General features: G+C 34.2%; 1 protein-coding gene and 1 long non-coding RNA gene across 24 annotated transcripts in view; both read right to left on the bottom strand.

The window, feature by feature from the left end:
* LOC143230293 (uncharacterized) overlaps positions 1-9,980 on the bottom strand; it is a 47,417-nt gene extending 37,437 nt beyond the window's left edge. For 11 of the 23 annotated variants that reach the window (XR_013016361.1, XR_013016371.1, XR_013016355.1 and 8 more), the window contains exon 1: positions 9,926-9,980. This is a non-coding gene — a long non-coding RNA (uncharacterized LOC143230293). Of the gene's footprint in view, positions 1-757; positions 831-985; positions 1,058-6,921; positions 7,015-9,925 lie in introns of all 23 variants that reach the window. The other 12 variants (XR_013016362.1, XR_013016356.1, XR_013016351.1 and 9 more) reach the window with 5 other exon arrangements.
* Positions 9,981-16,835: 6,855 nt separating this feature from the next.
* The window catches only part of LOC143228506 (serine/threonine-protein kinase atr-like), a 56,878-nt gene continuing 51,748 nt past the window's right edge, over positions 16,836-21,965 (bottom strand). The window contains exon 7 of the mRNA XM_076459756.1: positions 16,836-17,039. Within this exon, the coding sequence (XP_076315871.1) occupies positions 16,836-17,039 (204 nt within the window). The remainder of the gene's footprint in view (positions 17,040-21,965) is intronic.

Consider the following 21,965-nt stretch of genomic DNA (forward strand, 5'->3'; position numbering starts at 1 on the left):
TCACATCTAATACTATACTATTTATTACCAATTGAAAGCCAAGGTGTTAATCTATCAAATGAAGTATTACACTAAATTCATTTCTGTACACAGAATTGTCTATTTCACCTCCAGTGCAAAATTTATTACGTGGGAAACACATCAACAAGCTTAGATTAATATTTAATGACTCCAGTTGCATAGTATATATCCAGAAAACTGTGATAGCTATAAAACATTGTTTACTTCTTGCATGTTACCATTTTGTGTACATTAGTTGAAAATTTAAACAAACAGAAAATTATTTAGTGATGTAATACAATTAGCAAACAAAAGTATGGTTACGTGTCACTGACAGTTGACAACAACAAAAAAGACAACCCAGATAAGTACTTTATCTTTTTTTTTTAATGTGTATTCTTTATTTACTATTATAAAAGTAACTGAAGTTTAAAAGTTAGATTAGGTAAAATAAAGAATAATAATACAAATTTTTCATGAAGTATGCTTGTGAGCAGTCTTTGTGTTATGTAATTTGATAGGACAAAATGAGCTACAATTCTCTAAGTGATTTACAGCTTACATGGCCCAAATATTCTCAAGACACAGTTATTCATGTTAATGGATATGGTAACGTAAGTGCACATGGGCTGCATCACTGCACATATAAAATACAAAAATAATTTTTTTTGCTGAGATATGGCTTATGTACTGAATCAAACACAGTGGCCCTGCTAACCTCTTTCAATTTTGTGAACATTATCTCATATACACTTACTTCAATATGTGATGTGAATAACCAATCAGCAGCTTAAGATCTCTCCCTAGTGGTTTTTTTCAGTCATTTTAATCTGTTAAAAGGATACCACATTATATCAAATCAAGATTTCAAGGAGATAGGCTGTGTTATTAGCCTACTCCAAGTTTCATTAAGCTTGTTAAATTATAGTGGAATTCTATGGTATTGATATAGTAATTTATTTTTTGGTTGTTCATATACACTTACTTCAAAATGTGATGTGAATAACCAATCAGCAGCTTAAGATCTCTCCCTAGTGGTTTTTTCAGTCATTTTAATCTGTTAAAAGGATACCACATTATATCAAATCAAGATTTCAAGGAGATAGGCTGTGTTATTAGCCTACTCCAAGTTTCATTAAGCTTGTTAAATTATAGTGGAATTCTATGGTATTGATATAGTAATTTATTTTTTGGTTGTTCAACTGTATATATAAAGCAAAATATATTTTGTTTCATATCCTCCACTTGTGAAATTTTAAAAGGCTTAGCAAACTATGTCCAGCAGCAACCAAGTTCAAAGGTTGTAGCTACAAGAGATAATTATTTGCCTTACTTCATTTATTTTTATACATTAAAAAAATTAAATTAACTTGTTTCTAAATAGTAATAATCTATACACTTGTATAATGTATAATAATTGAAAAGAGAATGTATTTTACAAAATACTAGTCCACTAAAACACAGCCGAGTTAGATCACTTTGTAAAGACTAAATGTCAGTTTTATATTATCAGATGTAGTAACACAAGTCACATGGGCCTCATCATTATACTTTTGATTCTGTTAGCCAGGCATGGCTGAAAGGTAAAAAAAATAAAAATAATATATATATAAATGTATAATGTCATAATATTTAAGTTATTTACTCTAAACATTTATATTTTCATGTTATAATCTGTTGTCATTCTTGAACAAAAAAAGGAATAATTTATACTTATTTTCTAATTTTATATCGTGGTTATGAGATTTGTCAAATCGATTGAACCCTAAGAGATTTGTTACTGAAAATAACAGATAAAACACAGTTTTTCTTTAAAAATATTTGAGAACTATCTGGACATAAGGATTTTGCATGTGAAATTTGAAAATTTTCAGATTCATAAAATAAAAACTACTTTGCACATTGGATAGGAAACATACAAAAATAAAAAAGGCACAAGTAAGACCATGCTTAAGAAATCTTATGACTTAATAAAAAAAAATCCGATAACTTGGGTATTAAAGCATCGTAATGTTTAATGATAATCTGCCACATTTCATGAACACACACTTACTAATTTAAAAGTTATTGCATGAAAACTATAAAAAGCACATAATGGTTATGAGGTCAGTCCCAGGGATCTGGGACTTAGCTCATGTTGCAAGAGGTAACACCCATAGGTTACTTACAACCTTCCTGCAAGATTATGAAGCTGAGAAAAACCATTTGCACAACATTTTGGTTCAACAAATGATTATAACAATTTCTCTTGAAATGTCCACAATCATAGTATGTACTCTGTCCCTCATGGTCAGTGTCATCTGGATAAAGGTAGTCACTGCTACTTTGCCATACTTTATCTTGTGATAAAGAGAAACCAAATTGAAGTAAAATGTACCTCAGGACAGCTGGTATGGGTATTAACACTTTTAATGATAAAGCATAGGGTCATTTCATGTCAAATCATCCAGGGAGCTACAGGTGACCCCACAGAATGCCTTGAAAAATTCACATGTGCTCATCTACCCATATAACGAAAAATTGCTAAATATTAGATCAATATCTCTGATAGTTTCTGATTTACAGCCCTGTAAAATTTAGTTGTTTTTTTTTAATTTTGGCAAATAAGTAATGGTGCGAGAAGGCTGAAATTTGCTACGCTGACTAAATTAATCTCACAGAATTCAAAAATGGTCTCAAACCATGTTTATCTCTCTTAGGATTTGCATAGTGAGGCAGTAAAATCACCTGAAAACCCAAAATCATAAAAAACATTGGTTTATGTAATAAGCCATAGCTCTAAGACTTAATATGATGCAAAGCTGAATTTTGTTTTCTACTTTCCTATAACATATCAATTGATAAATCAGCAATTATTGTAATTAAAAGTCTGTTAGATCTCCTGTAAAAAAATTTAGCTGCATGCAACTTTTTATGATTTAGCTAAAAATAGCCCTACTTCAGGCCACAGTTTGACCATGCCACCAGTAATTCAGCCTTTTCAGATTTTTGCCATATATTCTTACATCTCTGAATATGATCTACAAAAAATATCAGGATGGTGTTTAACCTAATTAACTAAATTTTACAGGGCTGTACATCAGAAACTATTAGAGATATTGATCTAATCTTTGGCAATTTTTCATTATATGGGTAGATGAGCACATGTGAATTTTTTTCAAGGCATTCTGAGGGGGTCACGTGGAAAATTTTCCAAAACCTGGATGATTTGACATGGAATGATCCATAGATGACCTAAGAAAGTCAAATGTTGTTCTCTGCTTTATTCTGAGTACTCATTGATATCTTAGTGTGAGTTATAAAACTATGTAGTGCTAGAGATTGGAAAATACCAAATTGAGCTCTAATCTATGAAGATGCAAGCAGCTCCAAATGTCACAATGTTTAAATTTACCCTCATTACCTCCCTTCCTTTTACAGGTTTACAGTCACTTACAAATTAAAAACTCCTCTCTTCTATGATTTCTAGAAGACAGCATTACCAAGAAAGGTAAGCACTTTTCTACTATAAGGTTCCAATTTATAGTACAGGGTGGACAAATTGCAAATTTCTAATAATAGAACAGTCCTGAACAACAGTATGGGGTGGAAAATGGAGGGTTTATTTTCTTCCATACTTCATAGCATGTGATCTTCTAGGTGGTTGGCTATTGAAAGGCATGGGTGTGTTTTATGTTTGTGTTTTCTTATAGCAAAACCACATTGGATTAACTGCTCAGTCCACTGGAAAGGCATGGGAGTAAAAAAATGTGTACACATGTTTTTCAATTGAATCTTTGCTGATAATAAAATAAATATGCTGTAATGTTACTTTTATCAACCATCTAAGCAAAATGGCTAGTTATGGACTGGTAACCTGCCAATTTCCTTTACATTTAATTGAAAAGCTTCTATTTTGAGTTCTGAATAGGCCAGAGACTTATGCTGCCTTATGACATAACTCTTGACAGGCCACAGCGTGCTACAATTAGAAGGGCTAGCCTGCATTTGCTTGACCCTAAATGACTAACTTGAGCAATAGCCAATTGCAGATTCACCAGAAAAGCAAGGTAGTCAAGATTTTTCTCAAATAAATGATACTGGCAAATTTTCCTGCATTTTTGGACAAACTTTTATAATAATACAGTCCTGGATAAGTACTGTAAACAGGGTGGAAAAAGCCTGGAAATAAGTAGTCATACATGAACAATTATTCAGAATTGTTTAGTTCCTCTGTTTATCATGAAAGTGCTTTTACAACAATTTTAACAGTTTTCTCCCAACTTCTTCAAATATAACCTAATTATATCACTGTTAAAAATAATTTTTCTATCTTTGCCCAAATTATTCTATTTTACATAGAGAAATTGCATTGCTGGCCAAACACCTGTTAAATAATGGCTATTCAACTGACTTTTTTGCAAATACTATATGCCATTTCCTAAATAAAGCATTCTAAGCATCAGTCAATGTGCACACCACTCCAAATTTATGCTTATTATTTCCCTTCTTTTTATGAGTTCATAGTCCTAATAAATTAAAAACCACTCTTCTCCACTAAAAAATTCTACCCTCAGATCTAGCATCTGCATTAAACACATTTAAATTTAAAAATCAGTTACTTACATTTTGATGTTTGTGGCTCATGCATAAGAATATACAGTCATGTGAAAAGTTAGGGCACCCTATGAAAGCCTGTGTATTTTTGTAACATTTTTGGATATATAGATATTTAATCTCAATTTCAACAATACTGAGAGATTATAGGAATATAACTAAACAATTAAAACTGAAGAAAAGACTTTTCAAAATCTTCTGTAAATGTAATTCTACAAAAATGCATATTCTAACTGAGGAAAAAGTTAGGACACCCTTCCCCCTAATAGCTAGTGTTACCCCCTTTGGCTGAAATAACTGCAGTGAGACGCTTCTTATAGCCATCTACCAGTCTCTGACATCGGTCTGAAGAAAGTTTTCCCACTCCTCAATGCAGAATTTTTCAGCTGTGAGATGTTTGAGGGGTTTCTTGCATGTACAGCCCGTTTCAAGTCACCCCACAGCATCTCAATGGGATTAAGATCTAGGCTTTGACTCAGGCCATTCCAGGACTCTCCATTTCTTAGTTTTCAGCAAGTCCTTGGTGGAGTTACTGGTATGTTTTGGGTCATTGTCATGTTGCAGGGTCCAGTTCCGCTTCAGCCTTAATTTTCGTACAGATGGACTCACATGATCCTCAAGCACCCTCTGATACACAGTAGAATTCATGGTGGATTCTATGATTGTGAGCTGTCCAGGTCCTGCTGCAGCAAAGCAGCCCCAAACCATGACATTTTCACCTCCAAGCTTCACAGTTGGTATGAGGTTCTATTCCTGGAATGCTGTATTTGGTTTATGCCAAACATGTCCTCTGTTCTGGTGTCCAAATAATTCAATTCTGAACTCATCTGTCCAAAGAACATTATTCCAGAAGTCCTGGTCTTTGTCTACATTCTCTCTGGCAAACTTCAGTCTGGCCTTGATGTTTCTCTTAGAGAGCAAAGGTTTCCTCCTTGCACACCTCCCATGCAGGTTACACTTGTGCAGTCTCTTTCTGTTTGTAGAGGCATGCACTTTCACATCAACAGTAGCCAGAGCCTGCTATAGGTCCCGTGATAACATGTTAGGGTGTTTGGAGATCTCTTTTAGCATCTTGCGGTCTGCTCTCAGGGTGAACTTGCTTGGACGACCAGACCTGGTCATTTGGCAATTGTTTTGAAAGCCCTCCACTTGTTGACTATTTTCCGGACAGTGGAATGGCTGATTTCAAAATCTTTGGGATCTTTTAAATCCCTTACCAGACTCATAAGCTGCTACAATTTTCTTTCTCAAGGCCTCAGACAGCTCTTTTGCTCTCACCATGGTGCTCACTCTCACTTCAACAGTCAAGAGCACACCAAACTAAATGTCTGAGGTTTAAATAGGGCAAGCCTCATTCAAAATGCTGAGCAACGATCTTCTAATCATGTGCACCTGGTGTGATACACCTGTGTGTGAGTTGAGCCATTTTAAGTGGGAATAAATGTGGGGGTGTTGTCCTAACTTTTTCCTCAGTTAGAATATGCATATTTGTAGAATTACATTTACAGAAGATCTTGAAAAGTTTTTTATTCAGTTTTAATTGTTTAGTTATATTCCTATAATCTATCAGTATTGTTGAAATTGAGATTAAATATCTATATATCCAAAAATGTTACACAAATACACAGGCTTTCATAGGGTGTCCTAACTTTTTCACATGACTGTATGTAGTGACACTAAGGTCATGTACATTAGAAAAACAAAACACTAGTTGAAAATTACAGTCTGTAAACATTTAGGATTTTCTAACAGAGATGATCATCTACTATCTAAACATATCCATTCATTCATATATTCAAAACAGAGGTCATAATGCTTGATCTAATGATTTATGTTTTATTTCTACAGGATATTTAGACCTTGAACTCTACTTTAAATAAAGTTTACCCATAGCTAAAAACTGCTTTACTGTTTACTTACAAATCCCTTTAGATCTAAAATTATTCGAAATTCATACACTTAAAACTCAAATGTTTTGCAATATATCTATAATTGTGTTTATTTTTATCCTTCTGTTTACCACTTTATTTAATAACTAAGTAAAAAAGTACCTAATAAAAGTATAGTTGTAGATAATATCTTTGTGACACTATTTTCAGATTTAGCCAAAGATGGAATAACTGTCAAACTTTATAAATAAAATGTTTTATGTTCTGTCAACCATCTTTATCTTCAAAATTGATTAAAATCATTAATGAGTTTGCTGATTACCTGATTAGCAAATTCCATTAATATCTCAGTTCTAAAGGGAGATATGCAATTTGTCCTTATTTCAATTACATAAAATAAAACTTACTGAAATTACCAATGTTATAACTTACATACCAAATATGGCGATAAGTGCTGATATGATATGCTACTTCTGATTCTAGAAGTAGAATTCTAGAAATATCTGACATGTAAAGCTTCACATTTAAACTGAAATAGGAAATAAAAATACAACATTTTAATATTCTTTATAGCTGCATTAATCTACAGTTTGATATCAAACTTAATGACTTAAATTCACAAAATAATATTTCAATAAAATTCTGAATGCAAGGCAACAAATACAATGACATGGCCTTTGATCTATAACCCATCTGGAAAGGGTTAAGATAATTTACAATTCATTTTAAATCCCCATATCCTCTCCAGTTTGATGTTTGACTGTGGGAGAACCACATACACTGAGTATGCATTTCTCTCAAACAAATACTACACCAAACATTAAATTACTTCACAATACATTTATCAAGTAAAATATAAATATATACAGAAAATGGATAAAAATAAATAACTACATGATAAATTTCAAGCTTTTGCTTTGTATCATTTTCAAAGATATACATTTTAACTCTAGCTTTGTGTAGGAGTATTGCACCCACTACGAACCACCAAAGCAACCATGTAATCATACTGTAACTTTTGACAATATAGGTATATCTTCACACAATTTTGCAGACTATCAGTACACGCTACACACTTTTTGCAAATAAAATATCAAGTTTTCAAATTAAGTAATAAGAATTTTTTCCTTTCAGAATGTTGACTATCCAAATATGCAAAATAATCTTGATTTTAAGATTAAAAATACTTTTCTTTGTCTGAAAAATTGTCAAATATTATTTTCATAATCTCTAACATCATAAATAACTATTAATGGTTTAGTTTTGTTGTTTTTAAGAAAATTTGTATATTTCCTCTGCCTTAACTTTATAGAAGGTTGGTGAATTTGACTGACCCCATATCTACAATAAAAATATTAAGAAATAAATTTAAATTACTCTTTCATCATTCAAGAATGACTTCAAATTGTAACAGGAAACCACAAATATTTGTTCTAAACTACATAAATCTCATATCATTATAACCCATTTATACTAATTTTTTTGTTTTATTTGCTGTTGAGCCATGTCAAATTATCCTGCCACACAAATTCCTCCACATAATTCTGTTTGTCTTTCTAAGATATCTATAAGATAAAAACGCATACTGTTGAAGAGTTTGAAGCATTATGATTAATGCTATTTTCTAAACAGAAATAAAATTTTCACACCAAAATACAGCATATATCAAATAGTATAAAATTGGCCTTTACAAAGTACAAATGTCTTACTGTTTTTAGTCTTAGTACTAGAGTACCAGTATTTTGCAACATACAGCAGTATTTCAGTTACTATACATTATACAGGTGTGCATGTGTGTACATGTATTATTTACAAATACATTTGTATATTTGAGTTATTTTTTACAACACAAAGCAGTAAATAAAAAATTTATAGAAACAATAATCTCTCCTACATACAATGTTACAAAGCTTTTTTTGTATTTGTGCATCCTATTTGCTAAGCCTCCTAGAATTTTTCACATGGAGGATGTAAAAATAAATAACAAAAAATATAAGTTACTATACTAATCCTACAAAATTCCACTGTAATTTACCAGGTTTCTCAACTAAGCTGTATTTGGGTCTAAAAAACTCAGTTCTGATCAGCATATCACCTTGACCACCACTCTAACTTTGAGCTTTTCTCCTTTTTACTGAAAATAAAGACTCAGCTAGTAATTCATTTCATTGATATGGGTAGCTAGCCACAGTTTTGCATTTTTCATAGTGCTCAAGTAGATCAAACTTTACACAATTCTGCAGCACTGATTCCTGAGTGACAAGAAAGAACTGAATGCCCTGAATCTGGTCCTTTGCCCTACAGTACATATCAGAGATACTTATAATTTGATAATTTATTATTTTTCATAACCTTGATTTTTTTTAAGTGTTCAGAGATGTAAGAATATATGGTAAAGGCTGATTAGAATATTTCAATGGGATTCATAATTGTTTTTGAAACTTATGGATATATTTGCACACAGTAACACACCTGAATTATTTTTTTTTCAAGTAAACAACATGTGGTCAAAGGATATATATATATACACACACACACACAGTTGAATAAGCAAATCATCATAAATAACTATTCTGATACCATATAATTCCACTATGATGAATGTGATAACCTTTCCACAGATTAAAATGGCTCAGAAAATCAGTAGGGGACACTTAATTATTCACACCTCATATATTGAAGTAAGTGTATATATACATATATAAGGGTCCCTTTTCAAAAATGGAAAGAAGTGAATGGGCCACTGTGTTTGGTTCAGTAAATAAGACATATCTCAGCAAAATAAAAAAGATATGAGATTCTTATTTTATGTTCTAGTTTGATAATACTAATAATTTTAATTCTTAATTTGTATGAAACTATAGACATAGAATTTTGACATCACAAACATCCAATTTTAACCAGTGCTGCATCAAACATATCACGACTCACTAAAATCTATATTTAGATGTTCTTTTAGTATTTACTTTTAAATTAAGAAATTAACTCATACATGATATTAAAGTTTGGATTATAATCTACAATTTGATTCCAAACTTATTGATATAATTGATAAACTTTTCAATGCAAGTCAATAAATGTGATAACATGACCTTTGACCCCTGACCTGTCACAAAAGGGTTAAAAAATATAAAATTTTAAAAAAAGGATTTACAAATTGAGGCTACTTCTGTAAACATCAAATGAGTTTCATTTGTTAGTAACACTTAGCTGTTTGCTTTGTTTCAGTATAACCGTGTTTAGAAATGTAACTCAGTTAATTGAGATACAGTATAAAAGTTTGATATTCCGTGAAAAATCTTGATCTATTTCTAAATTTTTCAACAGTTATTATTTTATTTTTGAATGAAAACTTATAATAGTGCCAAACAAATGACCAAGAGTATTATAGTCATGTCTGCTGGCAGCCTTAACAAAAGTACTTAAAAAAAAAATCTTACCTAGATTTCAATCTTCGAAGAAAAATTAGGAGTAAAAATACCCACCATATGATCTAAAAAAAAAAAAAAAAATCACTTAAGAAACAGTTATGTAACTCAGAGAGGCCAATCTTTTAATTCATCATTATATGACAAATTTTGTTAACATAATTAACATTTTCCAAAGAACACTCAGAGATAACTGCTAATATCATTTTTAATAAGATTACATGACATTCTTGTTCTTAAAAAGTATTAACTAAACAAAACATTGTCTCTTTGGACATGACTGCACACATCATTTTGGCCACAGACACTTCAAATAATTTCATATCTTTAGAGCTATATAGTTATGGAATTGGCCTAGAAAATTTTACATATAAAAAGTTTACCAAAAAACTGATGTCATTACAATGCTAATGTTTCTCGATATTTTGATGAACAGAGTATAGAAGTTTAAGAGAGTTCTACCCAGCCCTCTTAATGTTTAAAGTGAAGGAATTCAACCAAGCCATGGACTATAACTCAATTAAGGAGATGTGTAAAATTCTAGTAAGCCACAAATCTTCACTTTAAAGAAGCAGTTGTGACATAAAAAAGGAAGACTAACCATCCCTATAGATTATAGCATAAGTGAACAGGGTGTAACCATACTGCTCATGGTAGTCGTTCACAATACTAAATACAAAAATGACCCGAACACCATATTAAGATTTGAACTGAGTTGTGAGAAAACTATACAGAGCTGCACGCTGAAAAAACGTGTTCTGGCAACATATGGGAGCACTTATAACCCAACACTTCCATGGATGAACATCACTATAAATCTGTGGTATATGTTCCAATTACATTATGTATTATGGCAGGATAATGTCAGTTACCCTTATAAAATTTGCACTGTGGCCCTACCAGCCCAAATAGCTACTCAATATTTGTTACAGGGTTGCATCTTTAACTTATATATTAGCACTTCATGGGGTAATATTAACTGTCCCGACTTCAGAGCAACTCTTTACACCAAACATGAAACAATTATCTAAAAGAAAAACTATGGTTTAGTATCTGTGAAGTGTCAATATGGTAACTAACCCCAAGTACTAATGTCATAAGAACCAATGTATGAAACGAAGCAGAGGTACCACATAATTCCAATTCCCAGACTGACTGATACATCCAAGATTAACATAATGCAACTGACAATCAGCATACACAAGAGATAGGCATTTATTATCTCAGTGAAGAATGTCTTTTTGTGTCAATATGATTGGATGGTTGGTGGATTTAGTGTTTTATGGTACAAAGCAGCTAGACTATCTGCGCTAAACATCTGATAAAAAGATAAAATCAAAGTAAATGTAGTAAAATTAATAAAAGGAAATTAAGGTAAAACAAAACAGAGTTTAAAAAAACAACATAAATAGAATAAAACCAATGTTTACATCTAGTCTACAATGTTAAGAGAAAAATCACAGTAAGAGAAGTCCTAAAGGATCTTTTGTAGCATAATCGTAATTATCATAACCCATCAGGAAGACTAACAGGTAAGTACAAAAACCACCGTCAGTCACCTAAAGTTGGCCTTTCCAGTCCTGGTTTCAAGTTGTGTGACATTATGGCCATTTTCAAAAAGTAAAGTAATAAAAGTTTTAAAAGACACGTAGCAAAATTTTAATAATAACTCACCAGGATGACTAACAGGTAGTTCAAACAACAGTGTTTCAGTCACCTGAAGTTCACCTTTCTAGTCCTGGTGTCGAGTTAAATAATGTTATGGCCATTTTATAATTTCAAATCGAACTAGAGACTGTAATTCTTAAAAGGAAACCACATTAAAAAAGGTTTAATGTATAAATTAAAAAACTTAAATGGCATTAAAAAGATAAATAGCCTTTAAAAAAAACTAAAAACTTTACCAAGGTGGACAGTGTCACCATAACCAATAACACTGTCTAGCTTTATTGACAAACCTTGGGACAGAACATGTTTAATGGTGCCGTCATTGAGAGTCATAATGACAGCAAGAAAGTAAAATGTGGCTTATTGTAATCTGAGTGTTACACAGACTACACTTTGGTGCATCAGTTCCAGATAAAAGAAAATGATGACTTAAAAAACTGTGACCAATGCATAATCTAGTTAGAACAACTTCCTCCTTCCGATCCTTACAGAAGCAAGACAGCCAAAGTCCAGTATAGGGTTTTATTTGGAAAAGCTTGTTTTCATGTTGGTCACTCCAAGTTGACTGCCAGGTGGCATGGAGCCGAGCCTTGAATACAGGACCACAGTCCATGTATGGAATAGGCACAATGGTGATAGTGCCAGAGCAGACAGATTTAACTGTTGTGTCTGTGAGATCCTTCCTGTGAATATCAACATGGCCTGGTATCCAGAAAAATTGGATAGAAGTAGATGTTAAAGAGAAATGGGCCAGTCGGTTTTGAATATTGGCGAGAACAGGGTGTGAACCAACATGAAGCGATTCCAGGGCCAGTAGAGAACTAAGCAAGTCAGTAAGAATAGTGCAGTTTGAGTACTGCTCAGCTTCTATATGATTCAGGGCAAGAGAAATGGCATACAGTTCAGCAGTGAAGACAGAAGCTGTAGATGGGATTCTGTGCACAACCACCAAACTGCAACAAACTATGGCAGAGCCCACAGAGTCACCTGATTTTGAACCATCTGTATAAATAAGAATGGAAAGATTGTTTGAAAGATGTTCAGAAAATAAAAGACTGTACTTCCAATCGGGAGTATCTGCTTTTCTCATGTGACTTAAAGGAAGGTCACATTTGGGGACTGTAATAAGCCATGGTGGGATGGGCAGGCTGGTGGATACTGCAATGTTATCCAAGGACAGACCCAATTCATCCAACTGCACCTGGATACGAAGACCAAAAGTAGCAATGGGAGATCATCCGTTCTGAAAAAGTATGGCCCATTGAAGAAAGAAAACATAACCCCAGGTGGGATGCTTTGATAAGGAATGAAGTTTCAAAGCATATAGTAAAGATAGTTACAAACGGTGCAGCTGCAAAGAAGGTTCATGAGACTCTATGCAGAAAGCCCCAGTGCAGAGCTGAAGTCCTAAGATGATGAATGGGGTCCAGCATCTTTAAGGCTGAGGGTCTGACAGAGCCATAGACCAGTGATCCATAGTCGAGTTTCGATTGAAAAAGAGTACAATATATATTTAGCATGGAACATCAATCCGCTCCCCAAGTGGTGGTAGAAAGGGCACGGAGGATGTTCAGCGCTCTTGTACATTTGACCCATAGCTGTTTGATGTGTAGTATAAAGGTCAGCTTACAGTCAAAGATAAGCACCAAGAATTTGGTCTCAAGGACCACATGTAGCACAACTTCACTGATAGGGAGTACAGGATCAGGGTGAATACCCTGTTGGCAGCAAAAGTGCAGGGAAACAGTTTTAGAGAGACAGAAATCAAAGCCTTTTGCAATGGGCCACTTCAGTAAATGATTGAGGGCAGTCTGTAGCTGCTGCTTAATATACCTCATCTTCGACGACTGATATGAGATGTAAAAGTCGTCAACATAGAGCCTATTTGCAACAGTGAGAGTGTAGAAAAGAATGGAAAATGTCTCGCAAAATGCTACACCTCCATATTGTGTCAGAAGCCTTCTCAATGTCAAAGAATATTGATACAAGATGTTGTCATTTGAGAAAGGCTTCTCTGATTGACATTTCAAGTCAAATCAGGTGGTATATGGTGAATCGCTGTCATCAGAACCCACACTGGGTGGGCAAGAGGAGGTTGTTTGATTTGAGGAACCAAACAAGATGAGCATTAACCAGCCTCTATAAGGTCTTGCAGACAGCTCGTCAAAGTGATTGGATGGTAGTTTGAAGGAATCTTGGGATCCTTCCCAGGCTTAGAGAAAGGTAGGACAATAAGGCTGGTGCCAGGCATCAGGAAAAACATTCTCCTGCCAGATCCAGCTAAAAACAATTAGAAGAATAGAAAGAGAAGCAGGAACTAGATGGTATAGCATGTCATAGTGTACATCATCTGGTCCAACTGATGTTCTGCCAGACTGATGAAGGACCTGTTTCAGTTTCACCAGTCTAAAGGGACGATTAGAGACAATCAGCTCAAAACAAAAGAGGTGATCGCTCTGTCCAAGTCTTGATGGCTAAGAAGGTGGAGGAAGAAACAGAAGTGCTAGATACCTGGCTAAAGCTTTCACCTAGAGTATCAGCAATGCTCTGGATATCAGCTACTTCCATGCCATTAGAGAGTAAGATCAAGAGGGGGACAGAACTGTATTGCTCACCGACCTTTTGAATCTTGTCCCATATAACTTTGGAACTGGTGGTAGAAGAAATGCAAGTTGTGAACTTAATCCCACATTCCTTCTGATTTTGATGTCTTACCCACTGAGCACTTGCACAGGCCTGCTAGAAAGCTATGAATTTTGAGAGTGTGGGATATCTATGGAAAGTATCCCAGACCTGTTTTTGAGCCTTCCATGACATGTGGCAGGCAGGATTCCACCACAGATGAGAATATAGTGGAAAAACGTGTTGAGGTTTTTGGAATACATTGAGCAGCAGCTTGTATAATACAGTCAGTTACTGCTGCCACACAGTCATCTATTGATGCCTGACAGACAATGGAAGGATCAAGTTCTGTGAAAGCAGTGAAAGTGAGCCAGTCTGCCTGATTCAGTTTCCACTGTGGCACACGGGTTAGGTGACACAGACTACAGCCACTCTCTCAAAATTATAGGAAAGTAATGAGTCCTCATGAATTATTGTCAACCCTCCATGAAAAATTGAGAGATTCGATAGCAGTAAAGGATTGACTAGGTGCATGAAAATAAGTAGAAGAACTGGTATTGAAAAGAGAAAGGTTGTGATCAGAGAGCATACGCTCTACTGAGCGACCCCTCCTATTGATAACAGCACTTCCCCAGAGGGGATGATGTCCATTAAAGTCCCCAGGATCTATGGAAGAGACGGCAACTGTTCAATGAAAGCATCAAGGTCTGATTGATCATATGTCTCTCCATGTGACAGGTAGAGAAAAAACAAACAGTGATGGTACGACCCAATGAAACATGGATGGCTAAGGCCTCCAAGGGTGTGTTCAGTTACAAAGATAAGGTGGGCATATGCTGATCAACCAACAGTGTCACCCCTCCATGTACTCCTCCATCACACAGCCTGTCATTTCTGTACAAAGAAAACTGCCAAAAGGTGACTGTATTGGCAGGTTTCAGAAATGTTTCCTATAAGGAAAGACATAAGGGTGGTAGGAAGCAATCAGTGTTTTAATGTCATCCAAATTAGAACGTAAACCTTGATAGTTCCATTGTATCAGGGTGGCCATTTTTATTTACGTGCAGAGGAATTGGGTGGAGAAACCTTCTGTTTATGACCACGTCTTTTTTCCTTACTGTCCTTATTCAAGGGAGGTCTATCGAATTCCATGGTTCCTGCCCTAGGTCGACTGGGCAGGTCTTTTTTGTTGGAAGGGGATTCCAGTGACTGAGGATGAGAAAAAATTATTGTTTTGTATCTTGGGGTGGGAGAAGAAGATGTATCCAAGGAAATGCCTGTACCCAGAACCAAAGGTTTGTTAGAATGTATGTAAGGGAGAGAGATGGGTGTAGAAGTTGATTCATCAACTTTTTTAACCATGGAGATTAAAAGGTTTTTTCATTTGTTTTAAGAATTATTTGCTTGGAGGTACAGAGAGATCTGTATGCACTCCCACTGTAGTAGTGGAACAAAGTGCAGCAGCATACATCCGAGATGAAGCAGTGGACAGCACTTTTCGAGCCTCAGGATAAGTAATGTTATGAATCATTTTCAAATGCTGCACCTATTTTAGGGCACCATTTAGAGCAAAAACAAAAGTAGGACAAGTTAGAGCCATTGCAATTGACACAATGAGGGTCCATTTGACACTCATAGGCATTATGGTCCTTGCCACCACAACGAACACATGTTAGGAAACCACAACATGATGTCTTGAGTAACCGAACCTCTGACACTGCAAATACTGGAGTGGGTTTGGAATGTATGGCCGTATCCTGCAATTAAAATAACCTGCCTTGATGGTGGCAGTTGCATGTAGTATATGTAAATGTCACAACGAGGATATGGTCGGCAATGCAACTCCATCTTTGCAAGTGGAGATATGCCTCACTGCAGAAACGCCTTGAGTGGAGAAACCAGAGAGAATCTCTGACTCGGGGATGTTCTTCAAATCCTTCTCAACAATAACTTCTCGTGGTGAATTCAAAGTAGCATGAGGTGTGACATCAACAGATATATCCCCAATTGCTTTTGAATTCAAGAGGAATTAACTATGTTGAGAGTGAATGTTTCCACCAATATGTCACCAGATCATAGCTTCTTTATTGACTTTGGAGAGCTAGCAAGTCCCTCTAGTCCCTCCTGAATAAAAAAGGGGGACATCTGCCCTAAAGATTTCTCTAAAAGAGAATGTAGGGTAAGAAAATGAGGTACAACAGGTGGTATAGATGTTGAAGATTGCTACTCAGAAACTTCAAGACATGGTCATTTACCAATGGACTGTTTTTCACTATTTTATTTAAATTTTTGTTTGGAGGATCCATAAGAAAAAAGGAAATTTCGGTGCCAACCATGGAGCCCTACAATTTCAAGCAAAGACACTACAGCAATGCCAGGGTTTCATGAGCATTATACCCAAACACCAGCATCAGATACAATGTCCACAACACCTGTTGAGAACTTCCAACACTAGTACTTGGTTGACCCTAGCCCAAGTGGACCAGCCGATTGACCCAAGGAATTACCTGGATGGTAATTGGTCCCTTCTCCCACTACAACAAAAAAAGATATGTGGTAATGTTCCCTGACAGGAAGTGCAACCTAGTTTGAAAACTACTGATTAAAGCACATCAATCCCATGTATTTGGAGTCACATACCAGGAAGGACTCCCAAGTAAATATCTGACAAATGAATAGATCCACAAACAGGCTTCAGCATGAGAAACCATTTGAAGCTCAATGACACTCTCAATTCATGGAGATCCTTCTGAAGAGGAGATCCACTTTGATTGGTCAGACTAGAAAGGGATTTCTTTTCTCCCTGATTTTGTCTACATTTGTTTCCCTTTCTCAGCTATAAAGAGGTTCATGAACCTGTTACAGCATGAGAATGATTTGACTAAAAAGAACAATAAATCTTGCTACAGGTCACAATTAAAAGCAAGATGCTGAAAACAACTGTGTAGATAATTACACAGATAAATATAAAAAAACATACACTATACAGTAACATTACATCAAATTATATAAAAGGTTCCAGAGAGTATAAAACCTCAAGAAAATAGTTCAGCTGAGAAGATATTGGACAGCCAGGATGCTGTTCAATATCTAAGTGAGGCAGTGGCCAAAATGCTACAAGTTTTACAGTGTCACTAGCATTATTATAAATTTTAACAAGTGTCCTAGACCATCAAAGACAAAAATCACCAATACCATGAAACTAATCATGCTTAAGAAAATAACCAACACAATGGTATGAAGAATGGGGTCTCTGGTTCTAAAGCAACCACTATTTCTTAAGAAACATCTTAAATGTGGTCTTAAAAAATGAGCTAACATAGCCTATGGCTGTTTAGTTGGCTTATCCCAGATTGTATGAAGTTCACTCTTGTCAATATCTGATCAGATAATCAATGTTTATTATTACTATAATATTTTATATAATTGCCAAACTATCTCTATCTACATGGTCTGACTCTGCTGAAGTCAGTTGTCTCACTTTCCTTCATCATGTTGGCATTATCTATGGACTGCAACACTAAATCGAGTAATCTGAAATACCAATTTGTATTTTAAGGCTTGTAGTAATAACCAATTGTGTTGTAAGAAAGAATTACTAATTTAGTTAACCATCCCTTGAAAGAGTGTTGTTCAAGTAATGATTATAAATTTATTTATGTTCAAGGTATAGCTATAGCAAAGTACTAAATTTTCCTATTAAATTGTGCAATAAAAATAATTAACTCAACTAAATTATGCTTTTCTTTTATATACTTGAATGTTAATTTTTTCATTTCTTAAATATTTCATTACTTTCTTAACACTCCTACGAAAAGACGTTTCTAGTCCTGACTTCTCCAAGCCCGTTCCCCTGGCTGTGGTTTCACTAGATAGTAGATAGGGACAGTGGGAATCTCGTTAATCCATTCATTAATGGATTTAAATGGCAATTTCATTTAAATACAAAATTATTAGCCTAATATTAATAACCTTTCAAGTTGCTCTGGGGCCTATTAGGCCCCACTTTTCGTAGGAGTGTTAACTATCCACTTTAAATGTTTTCTTTCTTACATACACAGAAGTATGAAATGCAATTTATACTGATTCGTTTAGTTCTATACTTGCCTTGGAATCGCTACATGTTAGCTCACATCCTATTCTTGCTGATATTCGAAACCGACTGGCCCATTTCTCATTAGCAGCTACTTCAATCCAGTTTTTCTGGATACCAGGCCATGTTGGTATTCGCGGGAACAAGCTTGCAGACATGGCAGCTAAATCTGTCTGCTCCAGCACCATCACCCCTGTGCCTATTCCGTACATGGACTATGGTCTTGTCTTCAAGGCTCGGCTCCGTGCCAGCTGGCAGTCCACTTGGAGTGAGCAACGTGACAACAAACTTTTTCAAATCAAACCCTATATTGGACTTTGGCCATCTAGCTTCCGTAAAGTTCGGAAGGAGGAAGTTATTCTCACTAGGCTACGCATTGGTCACAGTTTTTTAACTCATCATTTTGTTTTATCTGGAACTGATGTACCAATGTGTAGTTTGTGTAACACTCAAATCACTATCAGCCACGTTTTACTTTCTTGCCATCGTTACAATTCTCAACGACGGCAATATTTTAAACATATTTTTTCCCAGGGTCAATCTGCAACATTGGACAGTGTTATTGGTGATGGTGACTCTGTCCACCTTGATAACGTTTTTAATTTTTTAATAGCCATTAATTTTTTTAATCTCATTTAAGTGTTGCATATTTATTCATTACACCTTTTTAATTGTGGTTCCTTTTTTACAGTTTTAATCTCTCTCATTCAATTTGACATTGGACAATGGCCAGAACATTAAATAACTCGACACCAGGACTGGAAAGGCCAACTTCAGGTGATTAACGCTACTGTTTGAACTACTCGTTAGTCGTCCTGGTGAGTTGTTATTGTACTTTTGCTGCATATCATTTCACACTTTTACTACTTTACTTTTTAGTACTGGCCATATTGACTCATAACCCGGAACCAGGACTGGAAAGACCAACTTCAGGTGACTGATGGTGGTTTTTATACTTACCTGTTAGTCTTCCTGGTGGGTTATGATCATTACCATTCTGCTATAGGTAGTCCTTTACAACTTTGTTGACTGGATGTCAACATTGGTTTTTACGCCATTTTCTGTTTTAATTGCCGTTTTACTTTTATCTTCATTTACTTGACTTTTATTTTTTTACTGAACATTTGGCTACTCATTGTTACAATTTTGCTATGTATCTTTTTAAACTTCTATTCTTTTACATTTTGATACTGGTTGCTATGACACATAACCCGGAACCAGGACTGGAAAGACCAACTTCAGGTGGCTGACGGTGGTTCTTGAACTTACCTGTTAGTCTTCCTGGCGGGTTATGATCATTACCTTTTGCTGGAGTAAATACCTTACAACTTCTTATACTCTGCCTTCTATCTTAACATTGTAGACTAGGTGTCAACATTGGTTTTATACTTTGTTTTACCTTCATTTCCATTTATGTCTATTACTACATTTATTTTTATTTTTTACATTTTTACCCAATGTCTGGCGCAGATAGCCTTGCTGCTTTGTGCCATAAAACACTAAATCAATCAATCAACAAACCGTATTTGTAGAGGTACAAATGGCAATGAAAGCTACCCCTGTCCCATAGTTATAGAGCTCAAGTGATAGTCTTTACTACATTTAAATATAGTGGGTGCTGTGTCATCAGTAAACTTTTGTTCTCTCTTGCTATTCAGAAAGTTTTAACTCCATTCTGATAATTTTCTTATACATAGATTTTAACATTTGCTTGTCTCTTTCATGTGGTAGTAGGTATCACTTTCTTTAACATGGAAGACATGCTTCTTAGTATCCCAAAAGGTTAATGAAGCAACTGTTTAGCACAACTATTATGTAGAGGCTAACCAGTTGTATACTATATAATGGTTGGGAAATTACATTATATGTAAAATTACATTACAATAACATTGATAACAATTTCAAGCATAACATTCATTATCAGTTTTATTATGATGTATTGCTGCTTAAACTGGAATGTTCTTGTAACCTACAAATCAGTTTCTACTATTAATTTTTGAAATATAGCTATTTTTGTAAAAAAAATTGTATTTGTGGTTGTTCAATACTAAGGCAATACAGAAGAAATATAATAACTCAGCATCTGGTAATGTTTATAGATTGACTGTTTAATTCTTATGCCACTGCTACCTGTAACAGTATTTCATAGTGAAAGATAACTTGTAATTCAATTATGAGAATCTTTATTTGTATCAATCTGACTTTAAGTTCCCAAGACTGATTTAACAGATACTTTTTTCCTAGTGAAGCCTAACTGAGGGAATATCTTTAGAGATACTTTGGCTTTATATCAATTTACTAAGCAGTGTAAAGTTTTCAAGTAGTAACTCACCCTGACATATACATGGTATATTTTACATTATATATTTGTATGCAGTCTACTTAATGAGTCTTTAAACTTGTCAAAATATTGGCTATTGCACACATGAAGTCCTTGATTGTTACACAGGATAATATTTCATCACTTCAAATTGACTTTTCATAAATAGGCACCACCAATGGTAGCACAATATTAATTCTGTATTAATATACTTTGCACTAATTTCTCCAACATCATTTAACCCTTTCCCAACCAAACTAAGCATTTGTTGACTTGCATTCAAAATTTTATTCAACTACTATTTTATGAATTTTTGTCAGTAAGTTTGGAATCAAAGTGTAGATTATAATTCAGACTTTAATATTAAAGTTTGAACTATAACTTGTATATACGTATGAGTTAAGTTCTTAATTTAAAATTAAATATTAGGAAAGCACATCCAAATATAGATTTTAGTGAGTCAAGTGGTATGCAGCACTGTTTAAAATTAGATGTTTGTGATGCCAAAATACTAATCCTATAATTTTATATAGATTAGGAACTCAAGTTACTAATATTTTTAAGTTATAAAAATAAACAGGTCAGTTTTATACTACTGGATATCATTGACCTGAGTTGCATGTGTACCATGTCAATGCAAGTTATGTAATGATAGGTAGGCATGACTGGAAGGTCAATATAATAATAAATATATGTGTTCATATATAATATTATGAGACTTAAGCTACTTAGACTAAAAATTTGTATTTTTGTGTTATAATATGTCATTCTAGCATGAAAAAAATTTATTTTTTTTATGATTGTTATGAGTTTGAAGTGACAGACCCCACATAGCTAGAGTATAGAAAATAACATAAAATATAGTCTTACTGAAAACAAACATTTGAAACGTATTTAGGAGATTTTAGAGGTTATGCAAATATTTGAGATTTTCGGACAAAGAAATAGTTTATTTTAACCATAACATTAAATAACTTTGCACTTAAACTAGTAACAAAACATACTATTTTCAGAAATAAATTTTTAGTAAAAATATTTCATTAAAAAAAACTGATAATCTTTACTAATAGTTTAACAAATTTTGTGAATATGCAAATATTTGATTTGTGCAAGTGTGTGGACAAACTCATGAATATTGTACTAAGCCCATTTTGAAAGGGGTAATGAATTTTGGGGACTAGGATTTATTTTGTATGAAATGCAAATTTTCTCAACATACATTACACTAATAGAAAAGTTCTCTTAATTTCAGATAGTAAGTTTATTTCAATATGAATCACCTAAAGACTTAGCTTACTTTTTTGTACAAGTCTGCAACATGTTATATATTATTACAATAAATTCTGTCT

The sequence above is a fragment of the Tachypleus tridentatus genome, chromosome 10 (assembly GCF_004210375.1).
Source record: "Tachypleus tridentatus isolate NWPU-2018 chromosome 10, ASM421037v1, whole genome shotgun sequence".
NCBI classification, from domain to species: domain Eukaryota; kingdom Metazoa; phylum Arthropoda; class Merostomata; order Xiphosura; family Limulidae; genus Tachypleus; species Tachypleus tridentatus.